This window comes from Prionailurus viverrinus, chromosome E2 (assembly GCF_022837055.1).
Source record: "Prionailurus viverrinus isolate Anna chromosome E2, UM_Priviv_1.0, whole genome shotgun sequence".
In the NCBI taxonomy this organism is placed as follows: Eukaryota; Metazoa; Chordata; class Mammalia; order Carnivora; family Felidae; genus Prionailurus; species Prionailurus viverrinus.
This window is the reverse complement of record NC_062575.1, coordinates 14,024,634-14,044,657: the sequence shown is the minus strand read 5'-3', so window position 1 is coordinate 14,044,657 and position 20,024 is coordinate 14,024,634. Positions and strand designations below refer to the sequence as shown.

At 53.8% G+C, this 20,024-nt stretch overlaps 1 protein-coding gene and 1 non-coding gene across 3 annotated transcripts; both read right to left on the bottom strand.

Moving 5' to 3' along the window:
• Nucleotides 1-41: 41 nt before the first annotated feature.
• Nucleotides 42-19,549, bottom strand: FCSK (fucose kinase). 2 transcript variants are annotated; one of them, XM_047835449.1, is made up of 24 exons: nucleotides 19,140-19,548; nucleotides 14,919-15,024; nucleotides 14,230-14,381; nucleotides 13,388-13,438; nucleotides 11,256-11,381; nucleotides 10,818-10,890; nucleotides 10,312-10,409; nucleotides 9,841-9,921; nucleotides 9,141-9,260; nucleotides 8,806-8,977; nucleotides 8,301-8,413; nucleotides 7,528-7,629; nucleotides 7,213-7,383; nucleotides 6,755-6,819; nucleotides 5,977-6,347; nucleotides 5,138-5,348; nucleotides 4,800-4,966; nucleotides 4,485-4,706; nucleotides 3,985-4,128; nucleotides 3,719-3,838; nucleotides 1,914-2,101; nucleotides 1,727-1,826; nucleotides 980-1,203; nucleotides 42-815 (listed from the first exon to the last, which is right to left on the bottom strand). In XM_047835449.1, the coding sequence occupies exons 2-24, from the start codon at nucleotides 14,998-15,000 to the stop codon at nucleotides 729-731; spliced, it is 3,240 nt and encodes a 1,079-aa protein (XP_047691405.1). In that variant the 5' UTR covers nucleotides 15,001-15,024; nucleotides 19,140-19,548; the 3' UTR covers nucleotides 42-728. The 2 variants fall into 2 exon arrangements, with proteins under 2 accessions (XP_047691405.1, XP_047691406.1); XM_047835450.1 differs by lacking the exons at nucleotides 3,719-3,838; nucleotides 3,985-4,128 and having other exon boundaries at nucleotides 19,140-19,549.
• LOC125153864 (U6 spliceosomal RNA) lies at nucleotides 14,569-14,675 on the bottom strand. Its single transcript, XR_007147606.1, has one exon. It is a non-coding gene; the product is annotated as a U6 spliceosomal RNA (small nuclear RNA).
• Nucleotides 19,550-20,024: the final 475 nt, after the last annotated feature.

The window sequence follows — 20,024 nt, the reverse complement described above, 5'->3', positions numbered from 1 at the left end:
GCCCCTCACAGGATCAAAAAAAAAGCTTTAGGAGGACAACCTTGAAGGACAGAGTGAATTTATTCCAAGAAGGTTGTAATTTTGGAAATCAAATGTCCATAGACACTGGGTCATGTGGCATAGTCCATAGTGTTAATAGTTAAGGCCTCTATTAGCAGTGACTTGCACTGGCTCATGACCGCAAACAAGAGTAGAGACCCCCACTCCTGTTCCCACTCCCCCATCAAATCAGCCTGGGAGTGAGTGTGGAACAGGAAGTCTCTTCTCAGGCAGAAGCCAGACCTCCAAGGAAGGCCACAGGAAATGCCTCAAAGAGCCTCTTCAGGATTGGCCTTACCAGGGGACCCCAGCCATGTGCTAAAGCTGGTTGTCCTCCTTTTCCCATGTCCTCCTTTTCCCTCCCTTCTCCTCATGGAGAGCGAGAAGGCCAAGGCTGGCTATGGATTTTTAAAGGCCACATTGGACACTATGCTTGAGACTTTTCCTATGTCCAGAGGACAAGCCTAGGCCACAGTCAACCAGGAGGTACAGTCCTATTCCCAGGCACCACCAGTTTCACCAAACTCCAGAAAGGGCTGGGCCCAAGCTCACGTTGGCTGTTTTCCTTTGGGAGAAGGTTCACAAAGGGGTGGGCATAGAGGCTGACCTTCCTATGGAGGAAAGAAGGGAGAGGCTGCTGCAGCTCCAGGTTTTCTCCTCTTACAGAAGGACAAACCTGGGAAGGGGCATCAGGTTGAGGTCTCACTCCCCAGCAGCTGCAGGCTTAGGCCCTGAGTGTCCACTTCTACCAGGTGGACGCTGTAGTTCCCGAGGCCCTGGGAGCAAAGGACAGGTGTTTAGAGGGTTCTGGGCAAGTCTCAGGCCACGTCTCGTGCTGCAAGTGATCAGGGAGACTTGCAGCTGTAGCCCCTGCTTAGTGGTGAGACACACTGAGGGCTCTTGTCCCCCACCAATCACCACCCCCAGCACCACCAGGTACCTCAGTCTTGGCCAGCACAGCCTCCAGAGCCTCCTTTTGCTGCGGCTCCTTGGTCAACAGATACAGAAAGCCTCCACCACCTGCCCCTGCCAGGCTCTGGCCATGCACGTGAGGGGCCAGGACATCCATCATACGCCGCACAGCCAGGGGCTCACAGCCTGGAGCCATGAGCTTCTTTTGCTCCCAGTAAGTGGTCAGGCACTGGCCCAGCAGAGGCAGGCTCCCTGGGTGGGGGCAGAGAAGGGAGTGGTGTGCCTGAGCTGGAATACTCAACACCTATTTCTGGACTGAATAATGTGCCAAGAAGCACTACTTAACCAGTGTCCTGGTGAAAAACCTAGGTCCAGTGCTGGCTGGAAATAGGAGTGATAAAGCCCACCTCAAGGGTTGAAGACTAAAGTGCATAGAGCAGCTGGCATAGTGCCCAGTACAGTGTTCAATCATGTAGACACAGACATGGAACCCTGATCAGCTGACTCCCCAGAACTCAAGAGGCTGAGCCTCCGCCCCAGTCTGCTTCCTGGTAGGTGGGGCTGGAGGCCTCCTTCATGATGCAAGTGTTATCCTGAGAAAGGACTCCCACCCACCTAAGTGTGAGACCCTGTGGAGGGCAGACAGTAGGCTTCTGTCCCCAGGGGCCTCCTACACGGGGCCCGGGCCAGGCCTGCAAAGTCTCCTGGCCTCAGACCCACAGGCAACAAGGTACTCACTCCTGATGCCCTGAGCTCCAGGCAAGAAGCACCTCACCTTGGCGGAAGGCTTTTGCACACTCCTCGGTGTGCCGCACCAGGCTGTGGGCATTCTGCACGACGGCAGGCAGCCGGGCATACCAGCTCCTCAGCACATCCTGCAGATGGGGCAGGAGGAATGCAATGAGGATCTGAGCCCAGCTGAGCCATTTGCCTCCCACCTTCCTCCTGAGGCCAGGGCTCACCTGCAGCAGATTCCGGGCCAGGCGTGTCTTGCCAGTGTATACCAGGAGCAGGTGGTCATTGAGCTTCCGGAGGAAGCCCTCAGGCACAGTGATCTCTTCCACCTCCACCTTCAGTGGCAGCTGAGCCCGGGAGCGCCCCACCTTGATGCCAGGCACGAGGCCACCCACTTGGTCCTGCCAGCCACCTCCTGCAAGCCCAGGGTCCCATCACTTTTGGAGCCTATCTGTCCCAACTTCTCTCTCCCAGCCCAGGCTCCCAGTCCTGCACCCCTGACAAGCACCAGCATGGGAAGCCCGCTTCTCCCGACCCAGGCTGAGCCAGGTGAGCTGTGCAGCTTCTGCCCCCAGCCTTCAGAACAGGACGAGCCCAGCAAGTGGAAAGCGTCACGGAGCCAAGCTTGAAACTCACAACGCCTGAGTTTGGGTGCAGACCTACTGTGTAACTGGAATTGGGGTAAGCCATATCAAAGGATAAGACCTAACAGTAAACTGCTCCCCTCAAGGAGAGATAACATGGGACTTCCCCTGAAGCTTAACGGTTCCCTGCACCCTGTCTTTTCTAATAAAGGGTGCTGATGTTGGAAAGCTTTTTAGCATCTCTTATTGAAATTGAAAGAGCTTGTTCACATCTTGCTTTAGGAATGAAAGGTATGGATCTCTTCCTCTTGCAGCTATACAAAAGTGTCACAACTTGAGATAATTCTGGGATAGGCCTTTCATACCTGGGGCCTACAAGATTTAAAGTACAAATTGCCAATGGCAGGAGGCCTCTGGAACTTTAGGCATCAGGCCCCAAATGTCAAGAACTCCTTACCTGCACCCCTCTCCGTCAGAGCACTTGGCACAGCTTGTGATTATACATTCATGTGAGTGGTTATTGAGTAAGGCCCGTCTCCAACAGACCATATGCCTTCTGAGGGCAAAGACCCTATTTTTGCTCATTTTATCCCCAAGGCCCAGCACAGAGTGGATACTCTGATCAGCTGACTCCCTGGAACTCAACAATGGGGCTGAGCCTCCTTCAATTGACCAAATGAAGGATTTGAATGCTACACCTCAAAAGGAAAGTTAACAGGCTGCCCTTTTTGCTAATGACTACCCATTATGTGATGTGAATCAGGGCAACAAAAGGAGGAGACTGGGCTACAAAGTGACCAGAGAAGATACCATCATCAGGCATCTATCTGTCCTTGCGGCAGCTTCCTTCCCAGCGTCCTGTGGATGAGGCCCTGCATCCTGTGGTGACCAGAGCACCCTAGGATCTGGGGTCAGACAAACTAGCTGCTCTCCATTGTGCATGGATTCCCAAGGGCCACGGTGGTGCAGAGGTGGAAGGCGTTAGTAGCACTCTATTATGATCACAGCCATATGGTAGTGGGGGGGGGGGGGGCACAAAGGACCACAGCCCATGGGCAGGGCAAGTTGCCAGAAGGCAAGCTAAAAGTCCTGTCCCCTATTCCAAATCCACCTCTGCCCAGCCTCACCCTGAGAGACAGCCCTAGGTGGGGACAGAATCATGAGAGATAGCACCTGGTATAACGGGTACCTAATAAAACACATGAAAGGTGCAGCACAGAATCTAGCACTTAGTAGGTACTCCTAAAGCATCAGGTCCTTAGAGATAGAAACATTTGAAGTTGAAAACCACCAGAAAGGGTCAGAGTGGTAAGAAGGAAGCTCTAACCAACTTCAAGGAAGCTTTGACCACGCATATGTATACGTGGCTGTCTGCAAGTCCCGGGAGACCCTGGAAGCCCTTGGGAAAATGTCCATGACTTCCCTCCTGCCCCAGGGCAGTCCCATACCTGTGGTGAGCACCTGTTCCAGGTGCAGCACTGCATGGATCAGGGCCTCTGTGCCCACTACTCGGCCCGCGGCCCTCTGCAAGGCAGCCAGGGCTGCGCCTGCCAGGATGCTGCTAGTGCCTGCAGGGTGCAGAGGAAAGCGCCAGACATGAAACAGCTCTGCCCAGCTCACTCCTCAGCTGGGCAGAGGCCAGGGAGGGGACCGGAGGCGAGGCTGGAGGTTAGGGATGCGACTGGTGGGCAGCAGGGAGACAGGGCCCACCCACCGAGACCAGAGCCATGGGGCAGCTCAGACCAGGTATGCAGCTCGAAGCCACCCCCAAAGGTGTGCAGCAGCTGCTCTCTCAGGGAAAGCTTGGAGCCAACATGCACGATCCCCGCACAGATGAAGGTTGCCTTCAGCAGAGCCCCTGTGGAAGGACCAGCAAGGAATTTGATCTTCAAGGGTAGAAGCAGATACCCCAAACTATGTCCACTATTGCCCAGCCCAGCACGGGGCTCACTGGGAGACAAAACCCCAGAAGTATTGGAGGCCCTATCTCCAAGCCATAAAAGGGCCTCTGGTCTCCCCGGCACAGGCAAATGTGCCAGCCCTACCTCCTTGGGCCTGCATGTACCCGGGCAGGATGACTTCAGGGCTCCTCCACCAGACTGGCTCACCCTCAGGACAGGCCTCCATGGCCTGCAGTGTCTCCAAGTTTCTGCCCCCATCCCTCAGCTGGCCATGCTTGCCATTCCCACCTGCAGATGTCACAGGTGCCCTGACCTGGGGCATGGGGCTGGCAGTAATCCTGCAGGTCATCTAGGTTCCGGCACACTGTCTTCATGGTCATCTTGTCCTGCTGAGGCCCCACTGCCAGCCACAGCTCAGGCTCTGGGATGCGGCGTGCCCTGGCCCCAATGGGCCGGCGGCCATCCACTCGCACAGCCAGACCCAGCACTGCCCCACCAAGCTCATAGGCAAGGGGTGGCGTGTCACTCCAGCCACCTTCAGCAGTTAGACAAGACCAAGTTAGTCACAGGGCAGCCAGCCCAGCCCTGGGGTGGCTACCCTCACCCCACCACGCCACAAGGGGCTCACCGGAGAAATCCACGCGAGCAGGGCACTCAGCCACCACCCACCGCCCAGGTGCTGGCGGCTCCACTGGCTCCATGGAGACAAAGTGCTGGGCTGACATCACAGCCTGGCGGATCAGAATCTGCCCAGCTCCCTCGTAGTGGCGGGCAGCTCGCACTAGCAACGCTGGCCTGCCAAGAGGGATGGGAGATACGGTGGCGTGGAACCCCAAGCTGGGGGTGGACTGCCTGGGTTTGGGGACCTGACTGCCCTAGGTAACCGTGGTAAGAGGGGCCTACCTCTCCGTGGGTTTCCACCTCCAAGGATGGCCAAGGACTTCTCCAAAAGTTTTGAGCACCCACCTGCTCAGCCACTTGTCCCGCTCCTGGGCAAGTGCCTGCACGCCGGCCGCCAGGTCTCCACACTCCAGATATGAGAAGGGCTGCATCCACTCGGGATTGGCGGCTGGACCACTCCGTAAGCCTCCCTGGCCCTCTGCCATGCAGCCCAGTACATCCGCCACACAGGCGAGAGCCCGGGCCGCCACCCCAGGGTCTTCCGCACCGGCTGCAACTGAACGGCCAGGAGTCAGGGTGGCAGGGGAGGGGGCCTGCCCCCAGGGCCCTCTGCCCCCAGAGACTACTCAGCAGTCCCCCAAACACTCCAGGTCCTTCACACCTCTTCACCTGGACCCAAGATACATTCTTGCCTATGAATGTTCCCTGCTCCTCCGCCAAGCAAGGTTCTTCTCAACCTATCAGCCCCAGCCCCCTCTTCACCCCCTCACCCAGAATGTCCACAGTGGTTAGGAGCTCAGGCTTCAGGGTCAAACCACCCGGGTTCGGTCTCAGCCCCACCATCAAGCAGCTTCAATGGGGCTAATGAGGTGTTGCCTAGCAGGCTACGGCTGAGCCCCCAGCCAGTGTGCCTGGGCCTCTGGGTAGAGCCAACCACATCCCAACCTGGTGCAAACTTTGCTGGGTTTGCTGATGCTCATAGGACCCAGAGGCTCAGCCCCAAGCCTCAGCCTCTCACCAAACTCCCCACTGATGGGGAGGAAACTTCCCCCCAAACTTACAAGTACACTCCACTGTGTCTCTCCCCCACTTTGAAGTTTCACAGCTCCCTAGTACCCTCAGGTTGATGATCCGGAGGGCAGGTAGGGCAGGTGACGCTGGGACTGGCTTTCCAGCACACTCACCCTGGTCCAGCGTGGCCAGCAGGGGCCCAGGACAGCCCTCTCGGACAGCGGCCCGGATCAGTGGGCACAGGCTGAGGTCCTGCCGAGCCTCCAGCACACGCCTCGCCTTATGCAGGGCCTGGCGGAAGAACAGGTCCCGGCGGGAGGCCAGTGTGGCAGCCCGGTCCAGGCACGGCTGCAGCTGCTCCCAGGACAGACGCCAGCAGGCTCGCCAGGCCCGCAGGGCCTTGCCCCTATCCTCCTGGGGGTCCAGCATCCACAGCATGTCCCGGGGTCCCAGGGCCCTCAAGGGGTGGAGCACGGGAAAGAGGCGGGCACTAAGAAGGCAACGTTCCGCAGGGGGCGTGTCTGGGTCCCACAGATCCCAGTCTCTGATGTGGGGGAAAGACATATTAGCAGGGGGGAAGCAAGGGCTCCTGCCTGATCACCAAGCCCTGACTGACTGTCAGCTGGGGGCTGGCTCATTCATGGTGACAGGACAGACTCCTCCAGAGGCAGCACAAGTGTGCAGCTCAGAGAGAGAGGCCCGGCTGCCTTGCCTCTTTTCCCAGGCCACTGGACAAAATCCCAAACCCTGAGCATAGCCAGCAATCTGTAGTTGCTCAGAAAGATGGTGGGACAAATCAGGCTGCCCAAAACTACCTTGGACCCCAGGGATGGTTAGGGGGCCGGGTATTGCTCTGGGGCAGGAGCAAGGGCAGGGGTGAGCCTCAGAGAAGCAGATGCCCTGCCCTAGCTGCCTAGGCCTGTAGAGTCCCATCTGGGCCGTTAACCTTACCGAACGCCTGTCTTCTGGAAGAATTCACTCCAGGACATGTTAAGATATGTTCCTGTCCCCTGTCTCTGGGGGAAGAGGAGGAGGCAGGAAAGGGGTTAGGTACACTGAGGCCAGAGGGGATAGCAAGAGTGACAAGCACATATGCAAGGAAATTCTGAGACACCAGCGTCAACCCCTGGAGCCTCGATGTTCCTGCCCAGGTGCCTGGCACTCGGCCCAATCCATCATAACCAGCTCTGAGGTCCAAGGTGGGTCACCACCCTCTCTGTGCCTCAGTGTCTGGCCTATAACACGGGCCACCCCACCAAGCCCACCACATAGAGCAGACAAGGAGGGTGGTGAAGGCCTGTTGAGACAACTGGCTGCACCCTCCTCACCACCTATCCCTCAGGCCAGTGTTCAGGGAGACTTGTAGGAGATGGGCTGGAACCCTCGGGGAGGCAGGGTGGACACCTAACCTCCCAGCTGTCCAGACGGCCAACGAGGGTGAAGACACGGCTGGGGGCGCCGTGCAGCCGCACGTGGTGTCCCTGCAGGATGAGGTCATGCAGCTCCAAGCCGTGCAGTGCCTTGCACTGGGCCGTGTCCAGGCCACTCACCAAGCAGCCAGTGCCGATATGAACAGGGCCCTGATAGGAGAAAAGGTATGCATCCTAGCACAGCCCTAAGTACCTACACACACACACACACACACACACACACACACACACACACACACACACAAAGGACCCTGGCGCCTGGAGCGCTGCCCTCCTGCTTGCCCCTGGCCTCACCTGAAGATGGCAGTGCTGCAGGACACTCCCAGGACCCAGTTGGACAGGGCCTTCCAGCAGGCAGCTGACCACGGAGCTCTTGGCACCCAGGAGCTGTGGCTCCTGGGAAACCAAGCAGAATGTTGTGAGGGCCCAGGACCCAGGCTCCCCCACAGCCAAGGCCCCAGCCAGAATGCCTGCTGCTCCCTGTGCCCTGACAGCCAGGCACATCCCTCTGCCCTGACCCCAGCCTCAAGCCAACTCCCATCCCCACTTGTTCACGCCGCTCTTCCAGAGGCTCCCCCAGCAGCGTGCTCTGCCTGTGTTCTCCTCCAGTACAAATCTGAACTCAGTAACAGAGGTACCAAATGACAGCTCTCCCAGGAATCCTCTCCCATCTGTGCAGCTACCCCTATCCCTGCCACCCTGAGGGCCACCTATGAGCTCTCCCTGCCACTTTTCTCAGCCCATGGGAATGACCCAGGCCCATCACCTCAAATGTGCTTATCCCCCAGCAGACCCCACAGAAAAGCATAAAGGGAGTCTTCTCTAGTTTCTCAGGCAGACCTGCATGCAGAATCCTGAAATGACCACTTACTGGCTCTGTGGATTTAAGCAAGCTACTTAACCTCTCTGAGCCTCCAGTGCCTCATGTGTGAAATGGGGATAATAACACCTACACCTACTCTATTCCAAGGATGGGCTATTCCTTCCCTTTCCTGGAGCCCCCATCCCACCTGTCCACAGGCACCCAGCAGGCACTTCTGCTGGCCCTCCCTCCAGGCAGGTCTTACCTCCACCTGGGAGTGCACTACCTGGGCCCTGGGAGCCCCTGGGAATGTGAGGCTGTGTAAGAACTCACTGGCCGAGCTGGTCATGTAGCTGTAGCTGCCATCAGGGACATAAGCTGTAAAGATACAAGTACCGACCCCAACCCCATGCCTGCTGCAGCTCTGATGCCAGGCCAGGCCTCCCACCGAAGACACCTCTTAACCAGGCCAGGGGAAGGCAGGCATGGCAATGAGCCCATTGTGCCGATGGGGAAGCTGAGATCCAGAGAGACTCAGCAACCTGTCTAAGTCACACAGCTAGAAAGTAGAAAGACTGGAACTGGAGCCCAGGAACAAGACAAAGGAAGAAGGGAAGAGGGCTACAGGCTCTGGATTCGGAGAGGGTAATTGTCTGGCATGCACTAGGCCTGCATGGTCCAGAAGCCTGGGGGCCAGGCAGGCAGCTGCCTCGTCCTGGGGGGGTCCTCACTCCTGTGGTCTCCCCAGAGAGCCAAGAGGTAGTACCCACCCATGGTGAGGGGCTGGTCACGAAGCTCCCTCCACAGTTCAGCCCGGGCACCCTGCAGGTAAGTTCCGATGTCCATGTCACCTTGGCCCATCTCTGGAGGCTGCCCCACCAGGAAGTCCTCCCTGTTCACGTTCCGGGCCATGCAGAGCAGGATGTCGAAAAAGAGAGATAGCTGGGGCAGGGGTAGGAAGCACATCTATTGAGAAGGTTCCTAGATTGAGCTGGGGCAGTCCCATTCCCAGAGACACTGACCCAGAGAAGAAAGGGACCACCAGGCTGCCAGTGTCAGGGCTTCTACCCAAGGCCAGGGGTCCCCAGCCCACACCCCCAGTCACCTGGACAGGCCGGGCTCCAGAGTCTAAGCCCATGTAGGTGCAGGCATCCAAGGGCGGGCTCACATGGGTAGCCAGGAGGTGCTCAGCAGTCTCCACAGAGAAGAAGGCGATCCCTGAGACCTAGAGAGGTCAAGTCAGGTTGTGGGACTCTGGGGCCAGCCTGGGCCCTGAATTGGGAAGGACTCATGCAGATGGGCCAAGCAAGGCTGGCTGCCATACCAGGCAGGGTCTTTTGTCTTTGGGCCACTCCAGCACCCAGGATCCAGGCTTAATGGGAGTGGGCTCCCACCAAGGGACCCCTCAACATCCACCTTCTGGGACCCCCACCCCAATTGTCAGGCCTCCCTGAACTAGAGACAGAGAATGAGAAATAGTTCCCCATCTTCCTCAAGGTCCAGTCCCAGACCCTTACCCAATGTTCCTATCCTTGCCTTTCATTCTAGAAGGATCCCCCAAATCAGATTCTAGACTTCCTCCCAACTGCGTTCCTGAAATTACTCACAGGCTGGTTCCAGCCTTTCTGCCACACCTGTCTCAGATTCTGGCTCCACCAGCTCCCCTGAATGCCAGTTCTAGACCTTACTTGGATCCTGGTTCTAGCCTGCCCCAGAATCTTCCAGAAGGAGTGCAGATAGGCAAACCCTCCCTTCCTCGTCCCATAAGGTCTCCAAAGAACCTAGCGTGGGTCTGGCAGCTGTACCAGTGGCACCCGCCCATCCGGCCTGGCACATCGTTGTATCTCTGCCTCGGTGCCCTGGTAGTAAATGTCCAAAACGAAGCCCTATGTGGGGAGAAAACAGAGTTAGGGAAAGGAGCAAGAAAGGACCAGCAAGGAGGGCACCGCAAGGTGTTCTCCAAACGAAAACCTAGGACGGAAGTCTGACAGGTACCGGGGTGCTCCCAAGGACACGAGCACTGAAGACTCCCACCCCTGATGGTAGAGGGCAGGCTTTGCATGTTTTCACAGCCTTGAGCACAGACCCTAGCACAGGGTCGGTGTGCAATTCATGTTTGGCAAAAAGACTAAGTGAGCACAAGGGCTGTTCAGAGGGGACCTCCTCCAAATCCAGACCATGCTAGAAAGTCCAGGATGAGAGGATTCCCCAAGCATAGGACCAGGAGGCCAACCCAGATGGTCAAGCTGCCCACAAAGCTGCCCCAGGGGCCCTACCTGGGAGTCAGTGAGGTAAACGCCATGGTTCCGGGCATAGGCCGGGTTCCCTGGAAGGGCAATCACTTTTGCTCCCCGGAAGTTGTCCCAGCTGATCCCTGTGAATGGGGCAGTTAGGAGGTTCCCCCAGGGGCCTCAACCCAAGACAGGGGTCTCCAACCAGGTGGAGGCAAGAGCACAGGGCAGGGGCATCCAGACAACTCTAAAGGGAATATCGTTTCCAAAGCCAAATGGACATTCAATTCCTCTAGGAGAATGACAATACCTCCCCTCCCCAAATTCTTCCACAGAGCCCTGCAGGGCAGAAGGGGCAGGGCTGGGTGTCTCCATCCTACAGCCAAGAAGACTGAGGCCCAGAAGGGGAAGCCCTAACTCAGTCTGGGCTTCATTCTCCACACCCTACAGTTTCCTTTCTGAACAAGGCATCAGGCCAGGCCCAGAGACCAAGTGAAGAAAGGTATCTGGCTGTGGCCAGGGAAGGCAGTCCCAAGGCTTCTCAGGCTCACCTGGGTTTGGAGGAACAGACAGGAGCATGTCGGTGCTGCAAACCCACACACCCGGTGGGGAGCCTGGGCCCAGCTGTGGAGAGAGACAGAATGCAGCTGGTGGCCTGGACCAACCCTTCCACTGCTCCCACACAGCCCAGTCTTGGCCTGTTCTATGCACTCCAGCAGCCATCCTGTCCAGAAACACCCTGTCTGCCGAGGTAACAGGGCCTCCCCTGACCCATGGCGCTGATGCCAACCCTCCCCCATCCTCTGAGGGCCACACCTCCCCACCAATGTGGCCAAGACTAACCTTCAGAAGCTCTAACTCAGGGCACCTCCAAAGCCTTTCTTCCTGGCGTCTCCTGTCCGCACCAGCACAGAATATACAGCTGCTGGTGCAGTGGGAGGGGTGTGGCTGTCTCTGGGATGAGGCCCTGTGGTTATGGCCAGCCTTACCCGATGGCTCATGGTGTCCAGCAAGCAGTCCAGGTTGCAGACCACAGCCTCCACAGGAGCCTGGGGGTTCTCCACAGGGAGGCAGGTGAAGGCCCTGCCACAGTCGTCAAAAGGGAAGTCTCGGCCCTAGGGAGGGAGCACGGACAGGAAAAGAATCCTTGGGGCAGAGAGCCTGGGGACAACCTATCAGCTGTGCAAAGGCAGGAAGCCATCAACCTAGAAGACTTTTAAAAATGTGTTTTCTCGGGGTGCCTGGCTGGCTTAGTCAGTGGAGCACGCAACTCTTGATTTCTGAGTCGTGAGTTCGAGTGTTGGGCATGGAGTCTACCTAATAAATCAGTAACTTAAAAAGCGTTTTCTCGTTTTATTTTTTTCTTAAAATGTTTTCAATTATATGATTATGGTGAAAAATTAGAAAATGCAGATGTGCCCACAGAAAACAGTTCCTCAGGGATGACAGCCATTGCCCTCATTTTGAGGTACATCCTTTTAGACTTTTCTTTAATTTTTTTAAATGAGATCATGAGAAGGTGGAGAGACAACAGTAACTAATACACACACACACACACACACACACACACACACACACTACAAGTAAAACTAGGGGGAAAGTTTGGGAATTGTATCAATGTCAATATCCGACTGTGGTTACACTATAGCTGTTGAATTTGTTACCACTGGGGGGATATGGGCAAAGTTTACAAAGGCTTCTCTCTCTGTATTATTTCTTGCATGTGGATTGACATTCATCTTCATCAAAATTCCAATTAAAGGGGTCTCTGGCTGGCTCAGTCAGTGGAGCCTGCAACTCTTGATCTCAGGACTGTATGTTAGAGACTCACGCTAGGTGTAGAGATTATTTTTAAAAATCTTGGGGCCCCTGGGTGGCTCAGTCAGTTAAGCATCCGACACTTGATTTTGGCTCAGGTCATGATCTCATTGTTTGTGAGTTCAAGCCCCATATCAGGTTCCGTGCTGACAGCACGGAGCCTGCTTGGGACTTTCTCTCTCCCTCTGTCTCTGTCCCTCCCCAACTCATTCTCTCTCTTTTTTTCTCTCTCTCAAAATAAATAAGTAAACTTTAAAAAATAAATAAAACTTCCAGTCTCCTCAGGCCTTTAAAAAAAAATCTTAAAAAAAAGAAAAGGAAAAGAATGGCTGAAGAAAGTTTAAAAACACACACACAAAATTCCAATTATAAAATTGAGATCAGGGAGCCAGGGTGGCTCAGTTGGTTGAGTGTCCGACCTCAGCTCAGATCATGATCTCATGGTTCGTGGCCTCGGGCCCCATGTCAGGCTCTGTGCTGACAGGTCAGAGCCCGGGGCCTGCTTCAGATTCTGTGTCTCCCTCTCTCTCTGCCCCTCCCCTGTTCATGCTTTGTCTCTCTCTCAAAAATAAGTAAACATTAAAAAAAAATTGAGATCATTCTATATAAACTTGTGTGGCTGGCCTTTTCCCCTTAACAATGAAAATGCATCCATTGAATGATCACAGTGAGCCAGGCCAGGCCCCATTTCAGCATTTACATGGATCATCTCAGCACATCCACACAAAGTACAAACTGTTGCCATCTTCATTTTACAGATGAGGAAGGTAAGACCTAGAAAGAAAGGGTCAAGTGATTTGTCCAAGGTCACAGAGCTAGTAAGTCTCTTTCCAGGTAAATGTGTAGAGTTAGCTGGAATTTTTTTTTTTTTTAGTTTATTTTGAGAGAGACAGAGCATGCGCGCACACACACGCAAGTGGGGGAAGGGCAGAGAGAGGGAAAGAGAGAATCCCAAGCAAGCTCTGTGTTGTCAGTGCAGAGCCAATACAAGGCTCAATTCCATGAACCTCACGATCACGACCTGAGCCAAAATCATGAGTCAGACGCTTAACCAACTGAGCCACCCAGACGCCCCAGCTGGACTTTTAAATCATTGTCTAACATTCCACCAGAAGGATATACTGCTTATATTCAGCCAGTTCCCTATTTCTGGACATTTGGATCAATTCTGATTCTGATTCTTCTGTATCTGCACAAGGAACACCTTGCACACACACAATGGTAGAACAACTTTCTAACCCCGAGGATTGATGCTTCCAGCCTTCTCCATGGCCCCTGAAGAACTACAAGGCCCTCTACTAACCATGTGCAGGATAAGGATCCGGGCCGAGTGCAGGACATCAGATGTCACCACCTGTCAGAAGTGGAAGAGCCCCGTTGACAGAAGCCTGGGCAGATGGTACCCAAGGATGTTGTCCTCTTGTCCAGGGAGAGACCCCAACACAAATCCCCTCAGGTACCAAAGGAAGAAAAGACAAGGTCAAGACCAATGGCCATAGGCAAGCAAGGGGCAGCTCTGACCCCTCCTGGATAAAGAAGCCTAGTGGCTCTCTACCTGGGCCACTTCTCTGCCCTTGCTTTTTGGGAAAAGCTACAAGCAAGGATGTGGGGCTGGCTGGGTGACTCACAGTAAGTCAAGCTCCACGGCAACCACACAGTGGTGGCCTCCCCTGCCGGTGCCACCTCCATCATCAGAGCATGTCCATTCCTATGACCACCCTCACTCCCTACGTCAGGGTGCCATGAGGGCCAGGTGACTGAGTGAAGTGGCTGTGTGTGTCTGGAAGGTGAACCTGGTGGGAACACTGACCCCTGGGCCCTGCACAAAGCAGGCAGCCTTATCCCAGTTCCAGCAAAGAGATGCCATGTGGAAAGGAGAGCCAGGAAGTTTTCAAGAGACGCCAGAAAGCCCAATTCTGAGATACTGGCTCCGATGTTCTAAAACCACTAAAAAGCCTGGCCCTGCCTTCTGCCCCCTCCTGATAAATCTACCCAATCTACACGCACAGAAACTAATACCAAATGCTGAACTGGCCAGGCAATGGAGCCCCAGGAGCATGTGACCTCGGAAACAATCTGTTTGAAGCCCGCATCCCCGTTCTGACCGGGACATGTGCCAGAGGATGGCACTTCATGAGCACTCACGGTGAAGCCTGCCCGGGCACTCAGGTGTTCCGCAGCCACCAGCAGAGCATTGAGGGTGGCTCCTCCACTGCCCACGCGCATCTCAGGGTCCTCCACAGCCAGTAACAGTGTCCCGGCCGGGATCTGCTCCCGCTTCTGCCGCACCTCCAGCTCTGTGGTCAGAACACAAGCTGAGACTGGCCCCCAGCCTCCCCACCCTGGTCCAAAGCACCTAGAGCAAATCTACTGATAGCCATTATTTTATTTTCTTTGACCTAGGGGCTTCTTCTTAATTGAGGTATAATTGACACACAACATTACATTTGTTTTAGCCGTGCAACACAATGATTTGATATTCGTAAAAAATATGGAATCTTCACAAATTTGCATGGCACCCTTGAGCAGCGGTCATGCTAACCTTCTCTGTGTGGTTCTATTTTCAGTACCTGTGCTGCCAGAGTGAGCACTCAGTAGCTTTTCATGGAGTAGCTCCTTAGATCTTCGCCCAACTCTGTGAGGTAAGTACAACCAATCCCATTTAACAGATGAAAAAATTTGAGTCTCAGTGAAATGATACGATGTGTCTTGAGGTCTCATGGCTAAAAAGCAGCAGAATCTGGGCCTGAACCCAGGTTTCCTGGCTCCTGAGGCTGTGGGGGTATCGTGGGGGTTCTCCATCAGGGGTAAAGTGGGAAGGAGGGGGTCCCTACCTCTCTGGAAGACCTGGACATTATCCTTGTACTGGCACGTCAGGATGATGACCGTCCAATCAACCCCCTTCGGCTGCGTCATTCTGGCCAAACTTGAGGGGGTTCCCTGCGGCAGAGATACAGGTGTGTGTGGACATCTCAAAAAATTTATCTTACCCTGAAATTGATAGTTCAATGAACTTTTAACACATGTATAGATTCTTGTGGCCACCACCACTTTCCACACCCAGAAAAACCTCCTGCATGCTATCCCCTTGGTCATGCCCTCCTCCATCCCTCACCATTGACAACCACACTCTGTTCTTCACAGCCATGGCTGGAATGTAATCTTTTGAGATTGGCTTCTTTCACTCAACATAATGCCTTTAGGATTCATCTAAGTTGACTGTGCATATCACTACTTCTTTCTCTTTATTTGCCAAACAACAGTCCGTTGCATGAAGTGACCTCCATGGTCTGTTTCTCCATCCATCCAAGGACATTTGGGGCTATCCCCAGCTTTGAGGAATCATGAACAAAGCCGCTATAAACATTTGTATGGCACCTGGGTGGCTCAGTTGGTTGAGCGTCTGACTTCGGCTCAGGTCATGGTCTCACAGTTTTGTGAGGTCGAGCCTCGCATCGGGCTCACTGCTGACAGTGTGGAGCCCACTTCAGATCCTGTCTCCCTCTCTCTCTGCCCCTCTCCCGCTCATGCTCTCTCTTAAAAAAAAAAAAAGTTGTATGCAGGTTTAGTGTGAACATAAGACTTCACCTCTGCCACTGTACACCCGGGAATGGGATTGCTACGTTATATTACATTTGACTTTGTCAGTGTGGATGCATGTGATTTCCTCAGGAGAGGAAGTGAGGGAAGCAAGATGGGATTGACAGTGGGTCCCACCTTAAAGCAAAGGGCTGCCCCTCAACATTCAATTATTGGCTGTGAGCTAGGAGGAGGGGAGAGAGGGAGGTTCTAGCCTCCCAGGCTCCTGAAGCCAAGGGCAATTCCCTGGAGAAGAGGGCACCTGTGGGAGGGGTGCACCAGCCTGTTCAAGGGCAGAGGGCAGGGTGCCTACAGTGCCCACTACAAGGACCTCAGAGGAGACCCCCTCCCCAGAAGCTCCGAGCCAGAAGGGGGCTACAACCCACCGGTCAGCCATCTTTCTCCAGGGCACTCTGAGCAAGAGAGGGGAAGGTGGGCCAAAGTTATGGCTTCACCCTCTACTATCTTCCTCAAAATTCCTCTCCTAGCAGTTGGGAAATTAATCTGACTTCAGAGGACCCAAGACTACCTGTAGACAAGTGCTCAAAAGTACCTTGGCATCCACCTCTGGCAGGGATCCGGCTGCTGTCCCACAAGTCAGCCCATCCCCTCCTCCCGCCTCCAACCTCCAAAGCTCGGAATGGGGATGATGGGGTGCCCAGAGTGTGTGTCCACTAGTCAGCCCAAGCACCAACTAAGAGCCAACAGCAACAGCGCCCTCTTACGTAAGCCAGACCCTCAAGCCTATGGTTAGGGCTGACAAACACCACCACTTGACACGGTCCCACCAGCTTTCAGGGAAAGCCTCCACCGCTAACAGAAATTTCTCTGTTCCCTGCTAAGCCCGGGAGGGAATCCAGAAGGGAAATCTGAGGTAGAGATCTTGGCCAGCCACCTGAGGAAAAGGCATTCTCTAAGATGTCCATCTGGCCTTTCCAATAAAGGAACCTCGAGGGATTCCAGCTTGGCACTCACTGTGTGATCTTTGGCACCCCTAATCCTCGCAGGCCTCCTGCAGAGAGGAGAACTGACAAATGCTCCCCAGCTTGTTCACATGGAAGCCACACTTCCTACCAATTGCTCCCAACCAGTGACTCCGTGCAGCAGGGACATGAACACAGACTCATTCCTGCAAGATGAGGATCCTCTGACAGGCAACCCTAGTTCCTGGAGTCCCCATCAATCCGAGAGACACTGCAAGGCAATCAGAGATCCTTCCAACCCTGCCCCTCCCTCTGTCTGTCCATCCGTCCGTCCTTCCTTCTTTCTTTCCTTCCTTCCTTCCTTCCTTCCTCCCTCCCTCCCTTCCTCCCTTCCTCCCTTCCTCCCTTCTGGTGCTTCTTCACACAAAGCAGCCTAACAGCTCTCCCTGCATCCTCTAGCTACCTCCCCTTTGTGCCCTTCCCCAATAAATCTCTTGCAAGTCTATTCCCATTGCGGTCTCTGCTTCTCCAAGGACCTGAACCAACATGGGGAATATAATATCATCTCTCTCAAAGGAAAAAAAAATTACCGTAAGAACTTCTAACTTAATGTCAGGCAAGTACACTCTATCCTCAAAGATTAAGGAACTGAGGCAAAGAGAGATGAAGTAACCTGTCCAAGGTCACACGGCTAGCAAGTAGCACAGCCAAATTTGAACCTGATTCTTTCTCCAGAGTCCACTCTCTTAAACACTACACTGAACCCACTTTGTAGGGACAAGGAAAGAACAAAAGGAGTAAATATGAGTAAAGTGCTCATTGTATATTAGCTATTACGATAAAGTCTAAATGCAAGGTGATAATGGAATGAGGAGGATGTTAATGATAACAAGCACTGGGACTGAGCTCCTCACTCTGGTCCACGGTTAAGACATGATGACTTTTCATTCTCACAACATCCCCGCAGGATAATTATTATCACTTCCACTTTACAGAGGCTAATGGATGCTGCAGCCACGATTAGGACCTGGGTTGCTCCAATTTATATGCAGGTGATGGTGGTAATGATATTTGGTCCCAAGCAAAGGGGCTGAAAGAGAGCAAGGAAGAAATGCCCCAAGGAGAGTCCAATGACCCAGGAAGTCTGAGCCCCGTGTTGGTCTCAGCATAATGACTGGGAGACACGGACAGGTGACAGATCATGGCCAGAGGGAGGAGGGTAGCCCTATCTGGACTGCACTCTACTATGCAGAAGAACCTTCTAGGACTGGGAATCAGCCCTCAGGGCTCTGTTCCCAGCTGTGTCTCTTCCTGTGTGATTTGAGCAGGTTACCTAACCTTTGTAAGCCAAGATACCAACCTCCTAGGAATGTTACCAGTATTAAATAAAATGTAAACGAAGTGGCACGCTGAAGGGGTAGTTCTCTCCAGCAGGGAAAGGAAACAGCAGTTTAACTTGACCCTGAAGCTGGTGGCAGGTGGGAGTGATGGCTCTGAAATAATCTTCTAGTCAAAGATGCCCGTGAAGAAGTAAAGACCAGGGAAGGCCTAGGGAAATCAAGCCAGGCGGAGGAGCATGCCTTGCCAGATCAGCCAAAAGAGTATTTTATGATAACACATCAACTTTTTTTTTTAGGGACCAAGGCCAAAGGCATTGCAGAATCAGCTCACGAGACTCACTCAATAGCCCTCTGAATTGCATCTTACCACACCCGTGACAGAGATAAGGAAACTAGCTGAAAGACAAGAATAGCCTGCTCAAAGCCATACACCAATAGCACAGGCAGGCCAGGGGTGTCCAACACCAAGGTTCATGTTCTTAACCACCCTGTTGAAAACAAGACATCTCTCCTGGAGTCTAGAGTCTATGCCCTCTGCCATACCTAACATTTACAGAAAACTTAGACCTCTATTCCAATATTCTGCCCACTTTGATAAAACTTCATCTATTGAGGCCAAGTTTAATGTCTTCAGCCAGTTTTCCTCATCCCAAAATTGGATAAGGAAGGGGAGCAAGAGACAGAATAACCTCTTCCAGTTATGCTTTTTGAAGAAGGTGGAACAGAGATTTTGCATTTTAAAACTTTAAAGGGGGGGGGGAGGGGAGTCGGGGGTGGAGGACGGTCTTATGAAGGGATCTAATTTGCCTTCCAGAAAATAAAAAGGCAGAAAGAAGTTGACTGGTAATAAAACCACTTTGCAAATTATACAGACGTCCTCTAATTGAGATTTGTGCATACTGACGAGCCCAGGTCGGGTAAACTGAGGCAGGAGACGCGGCCTCAAAGCAAAGTCAGCAGCGCCGGCATCCAGAGTCCCACTTGTCTCAGGGGTGAGGGGCCTCTGGGGCCCGTATCCCTCCCTGTCCCAGGTGTCCCCAAGTGCCCCAGCACTTGCCACGTCCCGGAGCTCCCACTGAAAAGACCCAGGCCAAGGAGGAGGAGGACCTGCAGATGCCCCCTATAGACAGTGGGCGCCCAGGGACGCCGGCAGAGTTCCCGGAAACTCCTCCCTATCGGGAACAGGGAGGCCACTGGCCTAGCTCCGTCCTACCGATCCGAGAGCGTGGGCCGAAAAACTGTGGGATCACTGGGGTGTGCGAGGCCGGGACCAGCGCGGGCCGAGGTATCCGCCTCTGTCGGACGCAGTGGGCTCTTTAAGGCGTGGCTGCTCGTTCCTTCGCGGCGCACCCTGGGAAATGTAGTTTCGTCCTTCCGCCGGTGCTGGCTTGTTCTTCCCCAAAAAATTAACCCCGAACTATTTGTTGCACAGGTACGCAAATCTGGTTAGGGCAGCGCTTTCCTAAAGCGAGTCTTCAGATCTAGATGGGAGGTGAGGCGAGAAGGTGGCTCCGTTGCCCAGCAAAACTACAACTCCCAGAGGAACGAATATGCCTTTAAGACATAGGCTCGTTTTCTGTGGCTGAAGGTTCCACGTTTGGGGTCTGTTTAACCCACTAGCCAAGACCTGAGGCAGCTGCTTTTCTCGCAAGACAATAAAATCCAGGTGGGGGGGGGGGGGGGGGGAGTAGGCGGAATAATAACAGATTGTTGCCTAAGCATAAGCAGCTACTGTTGGATTGGCAGTTGGTTAGTGCTTTCGCGGGATTCATCACATGGGTCCTTCCGGAAGAAACTTTCCAACTCTGCAGTAGGAAGAAGATCTGCGGAGCTTTTGGAAAAGTTGTGAATGGCAGCATTGTTTGTAATAGCGGAAAACTGGAAACACCTTTTCTCTAGGGTACATCCATGCCATGGAATACTATGCAGCAATTAGGAAGAGGGAAGTAGAACTGTGTTTACAATAGGAAACTGTGTTCAAGACCTTTTGTTAAGGGGAGAAAAAGCAAGTTGTAGAACCTTATGTACAGGAAGCCCACTCATATCAAAAATAATGTATATGGACTCATAGTTTTCGTAACTGGACTGGAAGGGAACA